Genomic DNA, 20,076 nt, shown 5'->3' with positions numbered 1-20,076 from the left:
TGATATATACATATGTATGCATATGTTTTTATATGTGAACATGTATATTATAGATGTATATATGTGTATACTTCTGTGTATATATGGGTATATACATTTATTTAATGAATGTCTGCACATGTATGTGTATATATATTGTGTGTATGTACACACACACATGTAAGAAGGTTCTCCATCAGTCAGATGGAAAGGTTATCACCTGCCCTATAACTCTCACACAACTATTCAGAGGGGAAGGTAGAAAAAATGTGAAAAGGCCTTTTACATGTAGTACTACATGTAAAAACATGTAGTAATTGGGTAGGCAAGCCCATCTTGGAAAAATCCTATTTATACATAAAGATACTTTTTTGGATTGGGGAGGATGGAGAAGGGCAGAAAATGAAGCTTTCTCTTTTCTCTCCAACCTTTAAAATTTGCCAAAGCCAGGGCCTTTTTGGAAGGAAGTGTTTCAGACTCAGAGGCTGGCCCTCGGGTCCCCATCTAACCCCATCTCTCTCCTGTTCTTCCCCTCCTATAGTAAGAATTAGAAACTGTCTGGGGTAAGCATGAAGGATGCTCACCATTTACTGAAGTTTGATCTCTTGCTATCCATACAAGGGATGCACCCTCCCTCACCAATCCCTAAAGTAACTTCCATCCAGCTGTATTGCCTCGACTAGATCTTTGGAAATGGGGAAAGCTGGGCATTGCAATCTGAGCAGAGAAGCTTGGGCTTCTGGGGGGATTGTAGACTGGCTCTGGGAGATACTTACTCAGCCGATTTCCAGAAGTGGCCTGGGTGAGAGAGGCGCCTGTTCAGTTTGGGCAGTTTTTCCATCATTTCCATTAGGAGGGGGAAGCTAGGTCGCTCCTGCAGGTCGAAGGCCCAGCAAGCAGACAGGATCTCCTGTAGCATGACAGGCCATTTATTCATTCCAAATGCCTTTGTCAAGTACTGACTATGTGAGAACTCTTGTGCTAGGCACAGGTGGGGGAAAGGAGGAGGGAGAGGTCAAAAAACCCACTATCCTTGCTGTCAAGAACTTAAGGGTAAGGAGACTCTTAGACAGATAAAGAAATTCAAAAGTAATTAGGTAGTAAAAAAGCATTCCCACCTGGGGGACATTGGGAAAAATTTCCTAGAAGAGGGGGATCATAAGGTGAGCCATGGAGGAAGCTGAGGAATTTAAGTGGCTATGCTGAGGAGGGAGATTAACCGAGGCATTCGGCACAGCTTGGGCAAGGGTGCAAAAAAATAGGAGATGAACTGTCATGTCCAGAGAACTACTTTGGCAACAAAGTGGAGATGGCAAAGGAGAGAGAAGGGCAATATTCCTGGGCTGGAGTAAGTTTATGAAGGATTTTAAATATCAAACAGAGAAGTTTGTATTTTCCCCTAGAGGCAATAAGGAGCTCCAGAAGTGTGCTCTTTCTCTCTCTCTCTGTCTCTCTGTCTTTGTCTGCCTGTCTCTCCTTTCTCTTCTTCTTTCTCCTTTCCCTTCCCCTGTCCCTTTCCTCTTTTCTCTCTGTCTCTTCCTCCCACCCTCTCACTCCCTCTCTCACCTCCCCCTCTCTGTCTTTCTCTCCTCCATCTCTCCATCCATATCTATCTATTTTATCCATCCATCCATCTTTTCCTCTTTCTCTCTCTCTGTCTCGTCTCTGTCTCTCTCTTTGTCTGCCTATCTCTCCTTTCTCTTCTCTCTCTTCTCTTTTCTCTCTGTCTCCTCCCCCTCCCTCTCTTTCTCTCCCCATCTCTCCATCCATATCTAATTTATCCATCCATCCATCTCTTCCTCCTTCTCTCTCTGTCTCTGTCTTTGTCTGCCTGTCTCTCCTTTCTCTTCTCTCTCCTTTCCCTTCCCCTGTCTCTCCTCTCTTTTCTCTCTGTCTCTTCCTCCCTCCCTCTCATCTCTGTCTCTCTCCCAGTTGAGTATCTATTTTAAATGATCCTTTGTCACTGGCTCTATTAGCCACTTTCTCTAGGCATCCTTAGTAGGCCCTCATTTCAAGGCTGGGAAAAAGAAAACCTCATTTCCTGGGGATAGGTGGAAAGCCAGGATTGGTTCAGATCTACCCCAAAATGGAATTTCTAAATAGTGACTCTAGCTTGGAGCACCCCCTCAGCAGGGGGTCCTAACCCTTTTGTTTCTAGGTCCCCCTTGGTGGTAGTTAAGGGAATCTATGGACCCCTTCTCAGAATCACAGTTTTTAAATCCACAAAATAAAATAAGTGACAAGAATTGCAAAGGGACCCAATTCTCCTGAAACACAGTTATCCAAATAGTTGTTTGTTTGTTTTTAAGATCACAGATGCCAGATTCAGAACTCCTGTCTGTAGATGGGCTCTTCCATCCCTGTGGTCATGTGACCACTCTCACCCCCAACCCTTCCCTACACCAGCTTCTGCTGGAGCTTTCCCAGGAAGGCAGCCACCATAGCCTGAGGTTGGCCTGGCGCCACACGTAGCCACTTACACTGACTTCCTTCCCCAAGCTGATCCCTGCCAGGACATGCTTGACGCCTTCTCCACTTCCAATCTGCCAGATCAAGGCTTCTGCAGGTTGGGTCTGGAAAGGCCAGTCTCTTGCTTGTAGCTCATACCAAACCGTCCTGGAAAGACCATCCAGAGTGAATCAGAAGGGAAGGGCAGGCAGAGCAGGGCAGCAGGGACAGGGTTGGATGAAGGGCTGGTTCCGATGGCCTCTGGGGTCCTTATAGCTCTAGGGCTGTGTTTCTATGACCTCAAGCCTTCCATAAGCCCCCTGCACCCACCAAGATCACAAGAGGCTTTTTAGGCAGAGAAGTAACAGCACCACAAAGTTATCAGAGGTCTAAGAATCCACTCCCTAATCTTGGACTATGTCCTACAAGATGTTAGAGTGACTTAGGAGCAAGGCATTCTGTAGAGCCTAAGGTTTGTGGGAGGACAAGGGAGGGATGGAGGGATAAAAGAAAGGAGGGATGGATGGAGGGAAGGAAGAGAGAAAGGAAGGGAGGGATGAAGGGAAGAAGGAAAGGAGGAAGGGATGGAGGGTGGGAGGAAGGGATGGAAGAAAGAAGGAGGGAGGAAGGAAGGAAAGGAAGAAAGGAGGGAGGAAGAAAGGGAGGGAAGAAGGAAGGAAGGAGGGAGGAAAGAAAGATTCATTACCTCCTATGTGCCAGGCACTATGCTAAATTCTTTACAAATATTTCATTTGTTCTCATCTATAAGAAAGAGATGGCCAATCTTCTTAGCTTTCAGCACTGGATCTGCCATTAAGGGTGTATCAGAGAAATCTCAGGCAGTTCAAACACCCAAACTTTGTAGGATCTGTCAAATCCCTGCTCCCCTTTGGCACTGGTCAGGCAGTCATAAACTTAAATCCTGCCTCAGACATTTATTAGTTAGGTGGCACTAGGCAAATCACTTACCCTTCTCTTGGCTTTCTCATCTGCAAAATGGGGCTAATAATAACACCTGCTGCATAGGAGTGTTGTAAGGACCAAACAAGAAATATACATAAAGTACTTTACAAACCATAAAGCACTATATAAATGTCAGTTGTTGTTGCTGTTATTGTTAAGTTCCAAGAAGGACCTGCCTGTCATGCTAGTGGCACATTCCTGTCTGTGAATGCAGAGAACACTGCCTAGACTTCTAAGAAAGAGTCCCCCACTTCTGGCTCGCGAGGGATACACTTGAGAGACCACTGGGTCTGAAAGGGTGAAATAAAAATGGAGGCTCAGTGACTTCTGGGATCCCACTGATACCTGGGAAAGCGAACCAAGGCCAGAAAGTAGAATCACAGAATTTCAGAGAGAGGGTTCTCCAAAGCCCCATTCCAGCCTGAAGGCCACCCAGGAAAATAAACCCAAGGCAATCCCTTCCATTTCTGGACAGCTCCCAACATGGGGCAGTTTTCCCTTCACATCAAGCCTCATTTTGCCTCAGCAGTGACCCCCATTCCTCATCCATCACCTCCCAAGGGGCTCCCAGTTCTGTTTTCTGAATGAATGTAATCTCTCTTCCTTAGGCTAACCTCTTTGCCGGCCATCTCCAGCTCCAACTGGAGTTGTCATTTTCTAGAGCTTCCCTCGCTCATCTCTTTAAACAGCTGCCTTCTGATTCGCCATCCCCCTTCTCAAAGGTCCATGACTCCCATGATTTGTTCATCAGAGCCAGGGGCCGTACACTATGACCCCAGAGCCTTCAGCTGGAGAAAGCAGGTCCCCATGGCCAGAGGGGGTTCATCTTTAACAGCCCCACCACCTGGCCCCGCCAGCTTCCTTCCAGGCAAAGCCTCAGGTCTCATCTTCTTCTCGAAAGAAGCCTTTCCCAGTAGTCCTTCATCTTCATACCTTCCCTACCAAGACTGCATCCTGTCTATACCTTGTTTATGCATAGTTGTTTAGATACTGATTCCCTGCTTCGAATGGGAGGTCCTTGAGGGAAGGGACAATTTGTTTCTTGTCTTTTTTGTAACTTAACATGGTGTCTGGCACATTGTAGGAGAATATATAAATGCTAGTTAGTGACTCAGTGACTGCTAATATGGGGAGCATTTAGAGACTGGGGGGCTCTTGCATTACCAACAAAGTTATATCCTCTTGGCCCGGACTCCCCCGAACAGCCCCTGAAAGGAGATAAGATTGAGAAAAGAACCCCAGAGGTTTCAGCTCACCCAAAGGCATACACATCAGCTGCTCTGGAGAAGGGCAGCTTATCTTCATCTTTCCCCGGGGTCATCTCCCGCACGATTTCGGGGGCCAGGTAGCAGAGCCAATCATGGGGCAGCTTCAGCTCATTCTCCCTCCTGAAATATAAAAAAGCAGGAAAATAAAAGAATTGGGAGAGTTTTGTATCTCCAAGGTTGACCTCTGCTTACATGAAGGAAGATCAACTCAAAGGGTTGGGGTAGGGGCAGCTAAGGGGCTGAGGAGATAGAGAGCCAGGCCTAGAGATGGGAGGTTCAAATCTGGCCTCAGACACTTCCCAGCTGTGTGTCCCTGGGCAAGTCCCTTAACCCCCATTGCCTAGCCCTTACCACCCTTCTGCCTTGGAACTGATACACACTATTGATTCTAAGATGGAAGGTGAGTATTTAAAAAAAAAGTCCTATTGGGGAGGGGGGTGGTTGGTGGCTCAGTGGATTGAGAGCCAGGCTTGGAGATGGGAGGTCCTGGGTTCAAATGTGACCTTAGGCACTCTCTTCCCCCCATTAACCCCTATGGCCTGGCCCTTACTACTGTGAATTTCAAAACTACTCCACCCTATTCAGACCATTCTTTAGAAGATCGGATTTAGCTATTTCCTGATCAATAACAAGAAAGATACTTGGAATAACAGAATTAGGTCTTGGAAACTACATTCTCCACCCTACTCAGTGTAACAAGATTAGGAAGGGCTGCAGCAAACTCAAGATTTAATTATTTGAGAATATGGCCTTCAACAGACATGTGCAAAAAAAGGACAAACCTCTGGGTGGTCCTAGGTCAAGCTAGAGCCACCATTAGCACATGTGAGACACAGGAAGTGAGGTAGAGAACAGCTTCTGGAGTTCTCGGGACTTCCTGTGAGGAGGGCTAGAGTTCGGTTCGAGGCTGGAACTTGAGGTTGGAGGAGCCTCGCAGACTGCTTTCCTTCAGATTGGTCACATGAGTGATAAGGACTGATCCCTGTCCCTGCCTTGGCTCTCCAAGGCCTTAACACCTGCTTTAGCTCAGCCTGAGTCAGAGTGGTTCTGAGTTAAACTTCTTTTCCTTCTCTCTCCCTCTCTCCCTCTCCCTCTAATATTTTCTTCCTCCTGTTGTAATTAAAACACCATAAAAATTTGTCAGCTGACTTGGGTATTTTATTATTTAGGATTTCCCTTGGTGACCATTTTTAAATTTAGATTTTTTTCAGTCTCAACCATAATATTGACCCTTTACACTACTCTTCTGCCTTGGAACCAATACACAGTATTGATTCTAAGACAGAAAGTAAAAGTAAAAAAAAAAGTTCTGTGTAGGGGGCAGCTGGGTGGTTCAGTGGATAGAGAGCCAGACTTAGAGATGGGAGGTCCTGGGTTCAAATCCAAACTCAGATACTTCCTAGCTATGTGACCCTAAGCAGGCCACTTAACCCCCATTCCCTCACCCTTACTGATCTTATACCTTAGAACAAAAGTACTGATTCTAAGATAGGGGTCCAGGATAAAGCACCCCTGGTCTAAATAAATGCCATCAAGCCTCAAATTGAATCTGTTTTCCCAAATCTGAATTCCCAAGTCAGTAGTGGGCTGGGTTTTGTGTTGGATAGTTTTAGGAACATCCTAAAAGGAGTGAACAGCTATCTGCTGTTGTCTGGCTTTTTATGTTGGGATGGGAAGGGGCCGCTGGCCAATCAGAACCATGGGGGACGTGGCCTCCGTGAAGCCTCTCTGGCTGCCTCACCTGTCTTCCTGCACCACACCAGAGATCCCAAACAGCCCAAAGTCCGTGATGACCACTTTGCCATTGTCATAGAAGATGTTCTTGGATTTCAGGTCTTTGTGGACGATGCCCTTGGCGTGCAGATAGCCCATGCCCTGGAAGACAGCCCCATGAACAGGTCAGGTGGACGGATGGGCTTAAAGCGCTTGAACCCCAGAGGCTTCCCATCAGGAAAAGGTCTGGGTCCTGGAGGCTGGGTGTATGAGGCAAGGCATATGTGTGTTCATGCACTCATGTTAGGGTGAGCCAATATGGCGGAAGAGGAAGAAACAGTAACTGGTATGTATTTAAACAAATGAAGAGGGGAGAGCCAGGTGTAGAGACGGGAGGTCCTGGGCTCAAATCTGGCTTCAGACACTTCCCAGCTGTGTGACCCTGGGCAAGTCACTTAACCCCCATTGTCCAGCCCTTGCTGCTTTTCTGCCTTAGAACTAATACACAGTATTGATTTAAAAAAATTTTTTTAATGAACAAATGAAGATAGTGGCACTAATTCCAAGTGAATTAGAAATGAGTTCAATTCAATCTAAGGTCAGTCTACACTAGTTGTGTGATTGTAAACCTCAAAATTTCTTAGACTTATAAATGTTGGAAATTTCACCAATTGGAAATTTCATACTTGAAAAATTTCCCTATTGATAGTGGGTCTTGACTATTGGAATGTGAACCCCATTGGCATGGGAGGTTCCTTCTCTTCCCTTCTTCAGATTACTTTAGGACAGAAACCTTTTGCTGAACAATGGAAAGGGCTTTGACCTATGCTTAAGCATAGAACAGGAATTTCTTTGAGTCATGATTGATTTTAGAATTGATACAACGGAGATACTTGGAATCAATCTCCACCCTATTCAGTCCTAACAGGATTGAGTAAGGGCTGCAGCCTAGATCAAAATTTAATTATTCCAATCTCTACCCTACTCAGGTTAACAGGATTTAGAAAGGGCTGTAGCAAAGGATCAAAGATTTAATTATTTGAAAATATGACCTTCAACAGACATGTGCAAAAGCCAGTGACCTCTGGGAGGTCCTGGGTTTAAGCTAGAGCCTCCATTGGCACAGGGAAATTGATGGACAGGTGATTGGTAGATGTGAGGACTGAGGGGAGGCAACTTGGAGGGTTTCCTTAAAGATAGGGGAGTCTGAAGACTCGGGGTGGTGGTTGAGAAGTTGGTCGGTGTGGTTGGTGTGTTGCTCTGAGAAGCTTGCTCTGAAGGAAGCTGAAGGTGGGGGCCTCTGAGACTGTTTCTCCATTTTGGTCACGTGAGTAATAGGGACTGATCTCTTTTCTTTGCCCCAGCTATCTAAGGGCTTGGGCCTTTTGGCCCAGCCTAAACAGAAGGGGTATTTAAGCCCTATTCCCTTCTCTCCCTTTTTCTCTCTCTCTATCTCTAATTCCTTTCTTCCTCCTATTGTAAGTAAACTCCATAAAAGATTAACTGCTTACTTGAGTTTTCATTTAGGAATTACATAGCTGAATTCCTTGGCGACCTTAAATTAATATATATCAGTCTTTTAAAGTGATTTCCTTGTCACATGATCCTGGGCAAGTCACTTAACCTGTTTGCCTCAGTTTCTGCAACTGTAAAATGGGGATAATAAAAGCACTTATTTCCCCCCCCCCCCATTAAGGATCAAATGAGATAATATCGTAAAGTGCTTTAGCATAGTAACACACAGTAAGTGCTGTATAAATAATCGCTAGTATTATTATACATAAATTTATAAATATATTTATATATTATGCATGTAAAATATATATGTAAAGTTTATCTCCCCTGAGAGATGAAGACTCCTGGAGGAGCTGTTTTACCGAATGTGCCTGGAAAAGGCCAAGTATTTGCTGATTGGCTAAAGTACAGTCATGAAGGAAGCAGGTCATGGAGAGGAGGCCTTCCCAGGGCTATTACTGACCCGCACTTCCTTCAAACTCTATAGTGCTAAGCCCAGGCTTATGGCTCTTGTCTCAGGACTGAGGGATCTATCTGTCAGTGAAGAAGAGCCCAGGGGCCATCCACTTCAGCAGAGACTTAACATTGGTAAGAATTCTGAAGCAGGAGGTAGGGTGGGAGCCGACTCGGGCATTTAGACCCCTGAAATCGGCCACATTACAAATGAGGGCTTGATTTATCTTTTTGTTGATTGTTGAGATGTGGGAAAGTGATGGAGAAAATGTTACTAATACAGATTGAAGGTTAAAATGTGTCTAGAATAAGAAATGATGAGCAAGAGGAGTGCAGAAAAAGCTGGGAAGATCTGCAGGAACTGATGCAAAGCAAAATAAGCAGAACCGGGAGAACATTGTACCAATAACAGCAACATTGTACAAGCCTTGACTGAAAGCTTGGCTACTCTCAGCAATGCACTGATCTGGGACAATGAAGGGAAATGCTCTCCACCTCCAGAGAAAGAACTATTGGAGTTGCCTTTCACATCAACATCAATGTATTTAAGGTTTTATTTGGGGGTGAGAGGGGGTGGAAAGTGTGTTTTGTGTGATAAAAAAATAAAATAAAAAATTTAAAAATATGTCCCTTGAGTACAGGTTTTTATCCTTTCCTTGGAGAGCTGATTGTTGAATGTTTATGAACACACTCTCCAAGGGGAAGAGCCATAAGATGATAGATTTCGAGTTAGAAGGGACCTCAGAGGTTACCTGGTCCAGTTTTCTCATTTCACAGAGGAGGAAACTAAGACCTGTGGAGGTAAGAAGGTCTCACAGGATCATAAACTTAGTACGGACAGGGATCTCAGAGGCCATCTAGTCCAGCTCCCCCCTTTTACAGATGAAGAAACTGAGGTCCAGAGAGGGGAAATGATTTGCGTATAGTCACACAGCAAATGGCAGACCCAGGAAGTGGCCCTAGGTCTTGTGACTCTAAGTCTTCCCACAATTCCATGATGTTCTCTGATTTATGTGTGGAGATGGTGGGTGTGATGGGATGGAGGATGAAAAGAATAATGATGAGGGGCATCAAGGTGACTCAGTGGATTGAAGGCCAGGTTTAGAGATGGAAAGTCCTGGGTTCAAATCTGACCTCAGACACTTCCTAGCTGTGTGATTCTGAGCAAGTCACTTAACCCCTATTGCCTAGCCCTTACCCTTTGAAATAATACTTAGTATTGATTCACAGAGAGCCTTGTTAACATCTACAAAATTTACTACACAAACTACTACTACATTGGAGCTTCCAAATAACCAGGGGAGGTGGGTGCTATCATCATCCTAGGTGGCTAGCTGAGACGGGGACAGAGCACCAGACCTGGAGGTAGGAAGACCTGAGTTCAAGTCTGGCCTCAAAAACTTATTAGCTGTATGAACCAGGGCAAATCACTTCATTTCTGTTTGCCTCAGTTTCCTCATCTGTAAAATGGTAATAATAATAGCCCCTACCTCCAGGGTCATTTTGAGGATCAGAAGAGAAAAGAATTGTAAAGCATTTAGCAGAGTGTTTGGCACAAAATATAAAAATACAAATGTTAGTTATTGTTATTATTTTTACAAAGGAGGAAACTGAGGTTTAGAGAAAGGAAAGGGCTGCCATGGGCCACAAAGCTCATAAATAAAAAGCAGTAGGATTTAAATCCAGACTTTCTGACTCCAAATCTACCACCTTTCTCATTGAAAGGGAATACAATGGAAATTTTAGGACTTTTCATTTTTGTTTGTTTTTTAAATGCTGGGTGGTTTTCTATTGAGCCATCAGGAGCTTTTTTTGGAGGTGAGGCCATGGATAAAACCATTTCCTGTTACGAGAGTGGACTTTGGCAGGACACCAACCAGTGCATGGGCACTTGGTTCAGAAACATAAAGGGATTTGGCAAGAGCAGCTAGATATCACAATGGATAGAGCATGTCACTTGGCGTTAGGAGGATCTGGGTTCAAATTTGACCTCTGATACTTCCTGGCTCTGTGACCCTGGGCAAGTCACTTATCCTCCCTTACCTAGTCCTTGTCACTTTTCTGTCTTAGAATTTATAGTAATCCAGAAGGTAAGGGTTAAAAAATAAAGGTTAGGCTGAAGTTCGCTTTTTCATCAAATAATTATATTTAATACATTTAGAAAAAGACAGTCTTGTCCTACTCTGGGCAAATACTAGCTCTGTGGAAAGATAAGCTCTCAGGGCCCCAGGGGATTTCCTGAAAATACAAGTGACAGACTGTGACATCCATGAAGGGAGTTTCCATACAAGGAGTTCTTATGACTGATGAAATCATAGAGCTGGTCTCTTCTCCCCTTCTAAATTATTTATATAGAGATAGAAAAGGGGAGGGGAAAGAAGAAACAGGGGAAGTAAGAGGAGGGGAGGGAAGGGAGAGATGGAGAGAGAGGAGGGAAAGGGGAGAGAAAGATGGAAGGAAAGAAAGAAGAGGGAAGGGAGAAGAAAGAGGAAATAGGGAAGAAGGGATGGGGAGAAAGAAGGGATAGAGGAGAGGGATGGGAGAAGGAGAGAAGGAAAAATGGGAAGGGAAGGGGAGAAGGAGGGAGAGGGGAAAGAGGGAAGAGAGAGCTGGAGGGAGATAGGAAAGAGGGAAGGGAGAGGGGAAAGAGAGAAGGGAGAAGAAAGAGAGGAGAGGAGAGATGGGCGAAGGAGAGAGAAAAGAGGTAAAGGAGGAAGAGGAAAAGAGAAGGGGGTGAGTGGAGGGAGGAAGAGGTAGAAAACAAGAAGGGTTGAGAAGGGGGTATGGAAGAAGACTGGGGATGAGAGAGGGAGGAAGGGAGAGAGAAGTGGGAAGAGAGAATGGGGCAGAGAAGAAAATGGAAAATTTTAGAAAAAATTCCTTTTCTCTTAAAAAAATGTTTTTAAGTATTCAGGGAGGAAATGTTTTTTCCTGTTCTTTGGGTACTTAATATGTACAGTCAGAGACTTGTGGGTAATGAAGTAATGAGGTCAAGGGCTTTGGTTAGAGTTTTCGGTGAGTCAGCTTAATTCTAGCGCTACAGACTACCCTGATCGGTCCCCCTCTTCCCCCTACCCCACTCCCAACCACCCAAGAGAGTCTGTCATGCCCCAAGGGAAGAAGTGAAAGGGGATACAAAACTATCCTCCCAGTACACAAGGGATGGTGCATCAGGCGGTGTCCCAGGGTTAGGCTGGGAGTCAGGAAACCCATCTGATGATCATAGATGAGAAATGGCAACGAATGTGGTCACAGTAGAAAGTCTCAGAGTGAGTCAGAAGACTCTGGCAATTGTCTCTTCTTCATGTCTATCTTTCTATGTGATCCTGAGCAATTAATTCCCTTTCCCTCTCTGGACATCAGCTTCATGCTCTTGTAAGCAGTAATTAAGGAATTAATTAGATTAGTCTAGAAAGTTGTTAGAGGGTTAGAACACTGATTTGGGGGGTTCAAGTTTAGATCTCCCCAATTCCCTTCCTTTCCTCCTTGAGCTTAATAAATAGTGCATTAGTTCTAAGTTATTTAAGTGCCTATTATTCTACCCACCTAATGAGGGAGGTGGGCTAGATCAGGGGCCCAGAACCTAGAGTTTGTGAATTTGTGTTGGTCAATATGGTGATCACTATATTTTAAGAGTTTTATTTGGGTTTTGTTTGCCCAAGTTCAGATCCAGCTTCAGACATTAACTTGATCTGTGTGATCCTGAGCAAGGCACTTAACCTCTGCTTGCCTCAGTTTCCTCAACAGTAAAATGGGGATAAAAAGAGCACTTACCTCCCAAGGTTGTTGGGAATATCTAAGGAGAGCTTATTGGTAAAGCTCTTTGTACATATGCTTGGCATATTATAGATTCTTTTTTCTTTTTAAACCCTTACCTTCCATCTTGGAGTCAATACTGTGTATTGGCTCCAAGGCAGAAGAGTGGTAAGGGTTAGGCAATGGGGGTCAAGTGACTTGCCCAGGGTCACACAGCTAGGAAGTGGCTGAGGCTGGATTTGAACCTAGGACTTCCCGTCTCTAGGCCTGGTTCTCAATCCACTGAGCTACCCAGCTGCCCCCTATTATAGATTCTTTAAAAAACAAACAAACACCTTTACCTCCTATCTTAGAATCAATATAATGATTGGTTCCAAGGCAGAAGAACAATAAAGGCTAGGCAATTGGAGTTAAGTGACTTGCCCAGGGTCACACAGCTAGAAAGTGAGCCACCTTGCTGCCCCTATATAACAGGTTCTTAATTAATACTTATTCCTGGGCAGCAAGGTAACCTAGTAGATAGAGAATCAGGCTTGGATTCAGGAGGTCCTGGGTTCAAATCTAGTTTCAGATACTTCCTAGCTGTGTCACCCTGGGCAAGTCACTGAACCCCATTTACCTAGCCCTTGCCCTTCTGTCTTAGACTTGATACTAAGGCAGAAAATAAGGATTAAAAAAATTTTTTTTAAGTTCCTCCCCTTCTATGGATTTTATTTTATTCATGTAACAACATTGTTCTGAGAAGGGTCCACCAGAATACCACTGAAAGGAGCCACAAAAAATGATAAGAATTCCTGATTTTATTCATTACTCTATTTTCTAGATCCTGGGCTGAGCTGGCTAAGTGAATTGCTGAAGGGCAAGCAGGGAGAAGGTAGTGCCTTTGAATCAATCAGTGAGTTATTTATTAAAGCTCTGCCCACAAAGACAAAAACAACCCAAGAACAAAGAAAAAAGAAACAACAACAACAACAACGAAACAAATGGTCCTGCCTGCCCTCACGGAGCTTACATTCTATTTCTCATTTTCTGGTAGGAGGGGGAGGCATGGCCAGCCAGGGGAGACCAGAGCTGGGGAAGCCACAGGAAATGGGGTCATCTCCTTACCTTGATGATCTCCTGAGCAATCTGCCTGGTTTTATTGATGTCCAGGCTCGTCTTGGGGTCCCTCACGAATGAGTGAAGTGTCCTCCCTTTACAGAAACTGCAGAAGAGTAAAGGGGGGGGGAGAGAAAGACCCCATGAGCAGTTGTCTCTCTCTGCACAATGAGAGGACTGGCCCACAGAAACTCAAAAGGCTTCTTCTGGTTCAATACCTTCTGAGTGGTGGGCAGAGTAAGTAGTCCATGAAAAGAGAATTGTTTTTGGGTTTGAATCCCATTTGATCCTTCCTTATTTACTAGTCCTTCTCCCTTAGGCAAGTCACCAAAAACCAAAGAAACAAACAAACAAAAAAAAAAACTCCTTGTGACTCAGTTTCCTCATCTGTAAAAGGGGGGCAAATGTGGGAAGATCCTTGGCTTAGGAGGTGGAGTTAAAACCTTATCTTTGATGATTACTACTTGTGTGACCATAGGCAGGTGACTTTACATCCCTAGGCCTCAGTTTGGGCATCTGTAAAATGAGATGTTTAGTTAGGGGCAGCTAGGAGGAATGGTAAATAGTGCATCAGACTTGGAGTTGGGAGGACATGGGTTCAAATCTGGCCTTAGACACTTCCTAGTTGTGTGACCCTGGGCAAGTCACTTAACCCCCACTGTTCTTCTTTCTTAGAACTGATACCAACTGGGGGCAACTGAGTGGCTCAGTGGATAGAGATCCAGGCCTAGAGATGGGAGGTCCTGGGTTCAAATCTGGCTTCAGACACTTCTTAGTTGTGTGACCCTGGGCAAGTCACTTAACTCCCATTGCCTAGCCCTTACCACCTTTCTGCCTTGGAACTAATACACAGCATTGATTCTAAGACAGAAGGTAAGCATTAAAAAAAAATAATTTATTTCCCCTCCAATTACATGTAAAAACAATTTTAAACATTCTTTTCTTTTTTAAAAAAATCCTGTGTTAATTAGAAAACTTATGTGTAAATTTGTATAAAATAAAGATAAAATTTAAAAAATAAAATAAAATAAATTTGACCAAACTGAAAAAATAAAATAAAATAAAATCCTCTGTTAATAAAAGTGGACTCTACAAAGGAGGAGGATTCGAAGACTATATTGGGAAATGAAGGTGATATAAAGACAAAAGATACCAATTAAATTAATATATAATGATATTTTAAATATTACATATGTGTCTATATATAATATATATAATAACATGCTTCCTAGCTGTGTGACCCTGGGCAAGTCCCTTAACCCCATTGCCTAACATTCACCACTCTTCTGCCTTGGAATCAACACATGGTAATTTTTTTTTTAAACTCTTACCTTCCATCTTAGAATCAATACTGTGTATTAGTTCCAAGGCAGAAGAGCTTAAGGTCTGGGAATGGGTTTAAGGGACTTGCTCAAGGTCACCCATCTAGACCAGATTTGAATCCAGGATTTCCCATCTCCAGGACTGGCTTTCTATCCATGGAGCCATCTAGGTGTCCCCCTCCCCCAATATTTACTACTGATTCTAAGAAGGAATATAGTTTAACAATAAGTAAATAAAAATAAATTTAAAATTTTTTTAAAGAAAACGATCCTGGGGTCTGGGTCCCTCTGCTTACCTGGTAATGATGGCGAGGTGGGGAGGATTCATACAAGCCCCCATGAAGAGCACAACGTTCTCGTGCCGGGTCTGCCTGTAATTCATCACCTCCTTCTTAAACAGCTTGAGGTGGTCCTGGTTGTTGCCGTCGATCTCCAGAAGGCGGATGGCCACCTCCCCGTGCCATCTCCCCCTGTGCACCTTCCCCCACCGGCCCTGCCCGATGGGCTCCCCCAGCTCCACCTGCTCGAAGGGGATGTCCCACTCCTGCAGGTAGACGCTGGTCTTGCTGGCTTTCCGAGAGATCATCCCCTTCCACGGCTTGCGGGAGTACGGGAGGTCGTCCAGCTCGTCTTCGTCATCTTCCAGCTCAGACTTACTCGCCTCCTGTTCCTCCACCTAAGGGGAAAAAACCAAAAAACCCAACCCTGAGTTGGAGAAGAGACTGGACGGTCCAAGGAGGGAGCCACCGGACCTGGCTGTTATGGTGATCCAGGATCTGCCTGGGAGAGACCTTGTCCAAGTCCCATGCCCAATCTGGGTCGGAGTCCACGAGCCTTCAGGCTCCTTCCAGCTCCAACAGTCTGTGTTCCATGACCGCCGAGGACTAAGGAGAACTATCTGAGAATTAGATAAGTTTCTGCTAGTGGACACAGCAAAGAGGAAAAAGGATCAATTGATTTGTTTTGTAGATATTTGGGGTCTATTATTAAACTACTTCTGCCAAAGGCCATTAGTAAATCAAAGTCTCTCCTTTTCCCAAATCATATCTCAAACATAATGATATACACACACATTGTCATCAGATATCATATATGATATTGTCATATCATATATACTATATTTATTATAATTATATTAATATATTTACATTATATTATAATTATATTACTATACCAAGTGTATATTGTCATTATATATTATCCATGTTAATATATCATATTATGACAATACATACTAATTGATATATTTTAATATTGTATATTATATAATACACATGCTATATATTATATATGTGCTATATGCTATATAATATATCAAAATACATATACTATATGATATGACATATAATATATACTGATAATGGTAAAGCAAACATTTACACTATGTGCCAAGCATTGTGGTAAGCACTTTACAATTATTATTTCATTTGATCTCACAACAACCCTGGGAGGGAGCAGCTAGGTGACTCAGTAGATTGAGAGTTAGCCTAAAGACATGGTTGAAATCTGGCTTCAGATGCTTCCTAGCTGTGTGACCCTGAGCAAGTCACTTAACCCTGACTTAAGGCAAAAGGTGAAGGTTCAAATAAATAGACAAACAAACAAACAAAAACACCGAACTCCTAGGGTCATGAGGATCTAATGAGATATAATATATATAACATGCTTTGCAGTCCTTAAAGAGCTACATAAATGTTAGTTATCGTTAATATTAAGGAAAAATATTTAAAGAAAAGCAAAATTCATCCATTTTCTAATTGTTTTTCCTTTCTGTGGCCATTAGCTTGGAACCTTCTGTAACTTATAATTGGGATCAATGAAGCTCCCTTTCCTTAGGCTCTGAGTACAGCTTCAGGAGCAGAAAACTGCATTACACCCATTATTTTGACAGAGACATTAAGTGCGTGGTGGGGGTAAGGGAGTTGTGATTGCCCCCGGAATCTCTGCTGTGCCATTTCCAAGCTCACCTCTCCTTCATGGTCCTCGGACACATTGGCTTTCAGCTGGTCATTGACCCTAGGGAGAGAAGGGTTGATCAGAGAGAAGTTAAAGGCAGATCATTCTGGCTTTCCTGGGGATAGAAAGCTAAACCCTAGACAAGTTTGGATTTGGATAAAATCAAGATTCCTAATGTCAGATGTTTATGGCCAACTTTCTGGAGAAAACATTTTTAATTCACCTCTGTTTTCCCAGTTTCCTCCTGAAAGATATAATGGTGTTCAGGTCGTTTTTGGTATTCTTAGGGCATTAACATTTTTTAAACCCGACAGCATTAGAATGAAGAGTTTGGCATTTTAATCTCAATTCTGCTACTGACTTTTGTTTTGTGACCTTGGGAAAGTCATTTCCCCCCAATATAGGATTGTTTCTCCTTCCTTATAAAGAGGGAGCTGACATGGAGGATAATTTATACAATAACAACACTGCAAATGCAAGGAACTTTGAAGGATTTAAGAACACTGATTGGTGCAATGACCAGCATCAGTTCCAGATTCAGTGATGGAACAAAGAACTCTGCTTCCAGAGAGGACGATGGACTGAAGAAGTGGGCTGAGAAACGTACTTCTGGATAAGGCCAATGTGGGCATTCATTTTGTTTGACTATCAATATTTATTCCAAGGGTTTCTTTTTTCCTTTCTTTCTTTTAGATTGGATGTGCAGTGGAGGGAGAGATAATAAATGCTTGTTGATTGAAAAATAAAAATTAAAAAACATAAAAAAGCAAAACGAGGGACCAGGATTCTTTCTAGCTCAGACCTTTCATTTTCTCTCTCTCACATTGCATCCGTAGTGTTCCACAAAACCCTCCAGTGTTACACGTGAGCAATAGAGAAATACCACTAGTTAGATGAATCAACATTAGTCCAGGGAGGCAACAGAGAAACACTATGACTTCTCCCCAGTTGGCTAAATCAACATCAGGCCAATAAACCATTTTTGGTGACCAAAGTGGATAACTTGGTCAAATGTCTACACTGACAGTGAAGCATGACTTTAATCTTCTGGCACAGATTCCACAAAATACCCAGGTAGGAACAGGAAGCATAACCCACAAATAAGTTGGTTGGAAGATTTCAGGAGTTTATTCCTTATCAGTTTTAAAAAGAAGAAAAGCAGATTGAGAAATTCTCTGTTAGCTAGAAGGAGGGAAATGATGGTAAGGTAGATGCTTACCGAGTCTCTTCAGCTGCATTGGGGACTTGGGGTGCTTGAGGTGGGGCAGAAATGTCTAGGAAAAAAAAGTAACACTAAGAACAAGGAGCCATGTTTCCCATTTACTGAAGGTCAAAGGGGCAAAGCAGGGGGAAAGGGGGAACCTTTGTTTGAAAATAATTTCTAAAATAAATTTGCTCATCTATAAAAGAAAAAAGTTGGACCAGTTGCCTCAATGGTACTTATCAGTCCTTCTTGCTGTTCTGCCTTGGAAATAATACTTAATATCAATTCTGAGGCAGAAGGTAAGGGTTTATAAATAAAATAAAATAAAAATATTTAGAATGTTATTATATATTATTATAAAATATAAAATAATAATATAATAAAAAATAAATATAAAAAATAATAATTAAATCTAAAAAATAATAGTTAAATAATAAAAATAAATATTCAGCAGCCACTGCAATAGGGATTCTAAATAATGATAAATAACACAAACTTGAACTATATATATATATATATATATATGTGTTATATATATAAAGTCTTTAAGTTACAAAGAAGTATATGGTAGAGACAAAATATTACGTAAGAACCAAGAAATCTAATTTTTTTTTTCTTGGCTCTAGATTTAGAGCTAGAAGAGAGCATCAATATCATCTAGTTCAATTTCTCATTTTAAAGATGAACTGAGTTTCAGAGAAGAGAAGTGATTTTCCTAAAGTTACAGGGCAATATATGATAAAGGCAGGATTAAAACCCAGGTCCTCTGCTTCCAAATCCAGCACTCTTTCCTTCATACCAGTTGTCTGCCTCTGTGTCTCCTTGACTCTAAATAGGTAGCAGGAGGACAGAGAGGAAGACAGTATTGACAACTGGTTATACCAGTTTATTCACTAAAACAAGGGAGATGAGGATAATTCAGAGAGACTAATGCATTCCCATGAATGCAAGCCCTGACTTTAAGGATATTTGACCAATACCTTTTCCCTGGAATTCAGCCTTTTCTGACCTACTAACAGAGTCAGCGTTTCAGAGTTGGAAAGGATCTCAGAGATCATCCAGCCTAATCTGACCCTGAACAAGCTTCTTCTCTAATAGACCAGACAAATGGGTATCCAGTCTTTGAGGGGAAAGAGCCAATGAGAATGTTTCTAACCAAACTCCTTTTCCAGACAGCCCAGTCCACTTCTGGGCACGCATCTCGAATTGTCAGAAAGTTTCTTCCAAAGATTAAAGAGCTAGAGCTGGAAGGGACTTCAGAGGTCATTCAGTCCAGCTCCATCCTTTTACAGATGAAGAGACTAAAGGCCAGACAGAGAAAAAGAATTACTCATGATCATAAAGGGAATAATAGGGAGAGTAGAGATTTGAACTCAGGTTCTTAGATAGTTCTATTGCATTGTACCATGTCAATTGTACTATACCATGTCAATTACACTGAGCCATGTCAATTGCACTGAGTCACATCAATTGCTCTGTCCTGTCAATTTACTGTACCATGTCAATTACCTGGTACTATGTCAGATGTACTATACCATGTCAATTACACTAAGCCATGTCAATTGCACTGGGCCATGTCAATGTACTATACCATGTCAATTACACTGAGCCATGTCAATTGCACTGAGTCACATCAATTGCTCTGTCCTGTCAATTTTCTGTACCATGTCAATTACATGGTAGTATTTCAGATGTACTACACCATGTCAATTACACCAGCATTGTCCCAAAGTTTCAGCTTTTCCATTGTACTATGTCTAAACCTCTCAATGACTCAGTTTCCTTGTTTGTAAAATGAGGACCTTAAACTAAGGGATCCCTTGAAACTATAAACCTATATAAGTCTGTGATCCTAAGTTTGCCTTTTTATAACTTCCACAAAATGCTCTTTGTTCTGCCTTCTGGAGTCCAGAAGAACAAGTCAATTTCCTCTTCCATAAATCAGTTCTTGAGTTGCTTGTAGACATCTATCTTGTTTCTCCCCACCCCTGTTGTCTCTTCTCCAGGTTAAACAACACCTGCTCCTTCAGACAACCCTCTATGCCAGCAGTCTAAAACCCTTTCTCATACTCCATCAAAGGCTCTCCAGCTTACAACACTGTCCTTGCTAAAATATGATCTCTAGAAAAAAAAATAGAAGTTGAGAGATAGTCTTTCTTCTGTAAAATGGGGGTTGGTTACTGTGAATGATCTCACAGTCCCTTCCTGTTTCTTCATTTAGAGATCCTGGGAGCAAGTAACATTTCTCTGATACCAGCAAAGGCTGAAAGAGTAAGTCTATGGGGGCAGTTGGGTGGCTTGAAATCCAGTCCTGGAGACAGGAGGTCCTGGGTTCAAATGTGACCCCCAGACATTCTCTAGTTGTGCGACCCTGGGCAAGTCACTTAACCTGCATTGCCTA

At 42.7% G+C, this 20,076-nt stretch overlaps 1 protein-coding gene across 6 annotated transcripts in view; it reads right to left on the bottom strand.

The window, feature by feature from the left end:
* KSR1 (kinase suppressor of ras 1) overlaps nt 1-20,076 on the bottom strand; it is a 247,528-nt gene that overhangs the window by 15,778 nt on the left and 211,674 nt on the right. For all 6 annotated transcript variants that reach the window (XM_056819500.1, XM_007485577.3, XM_056819497.1 and 3 more), the window contains 8 exons: nt 17,691-17,745; nt 16,483-16,531; nt 14,812-15,191; nt 13,203-13,299; nt 6,400-6,533; nt 4,647-4,778; nt 2,460-2,595; nt 756-889 (listed from right to left, as the gene is read on the bottom strand). In XM_056819500.1, coding sequence (XP_056675478.1) covers nt 756-889; nt 2,460-2,595; nt 4,647-4,778; nt 6,400-6,533; nt 13,203-13,299; nt 14,812-15,191; nt 16,483-16,531; nt 17,691-17,745 — 1,117 coding nt within the window. The remainder of the gene's footprint in view (nt 1-755; nt 890-2,459; nt 2,596-4,646; nt 4,779-6,399; nt 6,534-13,202; nt 13,300-14,811; nt 15,192-16,482; nt 16,532-17,690; nt 17,746-20,076) is intronic.

This window comes from Monodelphis domestica, chromosome 2 (genome assembly GCF_027887165.1).
Source record: "Monodelphis domestica isolate mMonDom1 chromosome 2, mMonDom1.pri, whole genome shotgun sequence".
In the NCBI taxonomy this organism is placed as follows: domain Eukaryota; kingdom Metazoa; phylum Chordata; class Mammalia; order Didelphimorphia; family Didelphidae; genus Monodelphis; species Monodelphis domestica.
The sequence above is the reverse complement of the archived record's forward strand: the minus strand, read 5'-3'. Positions and strand labels throughout refer to the sequence as shown.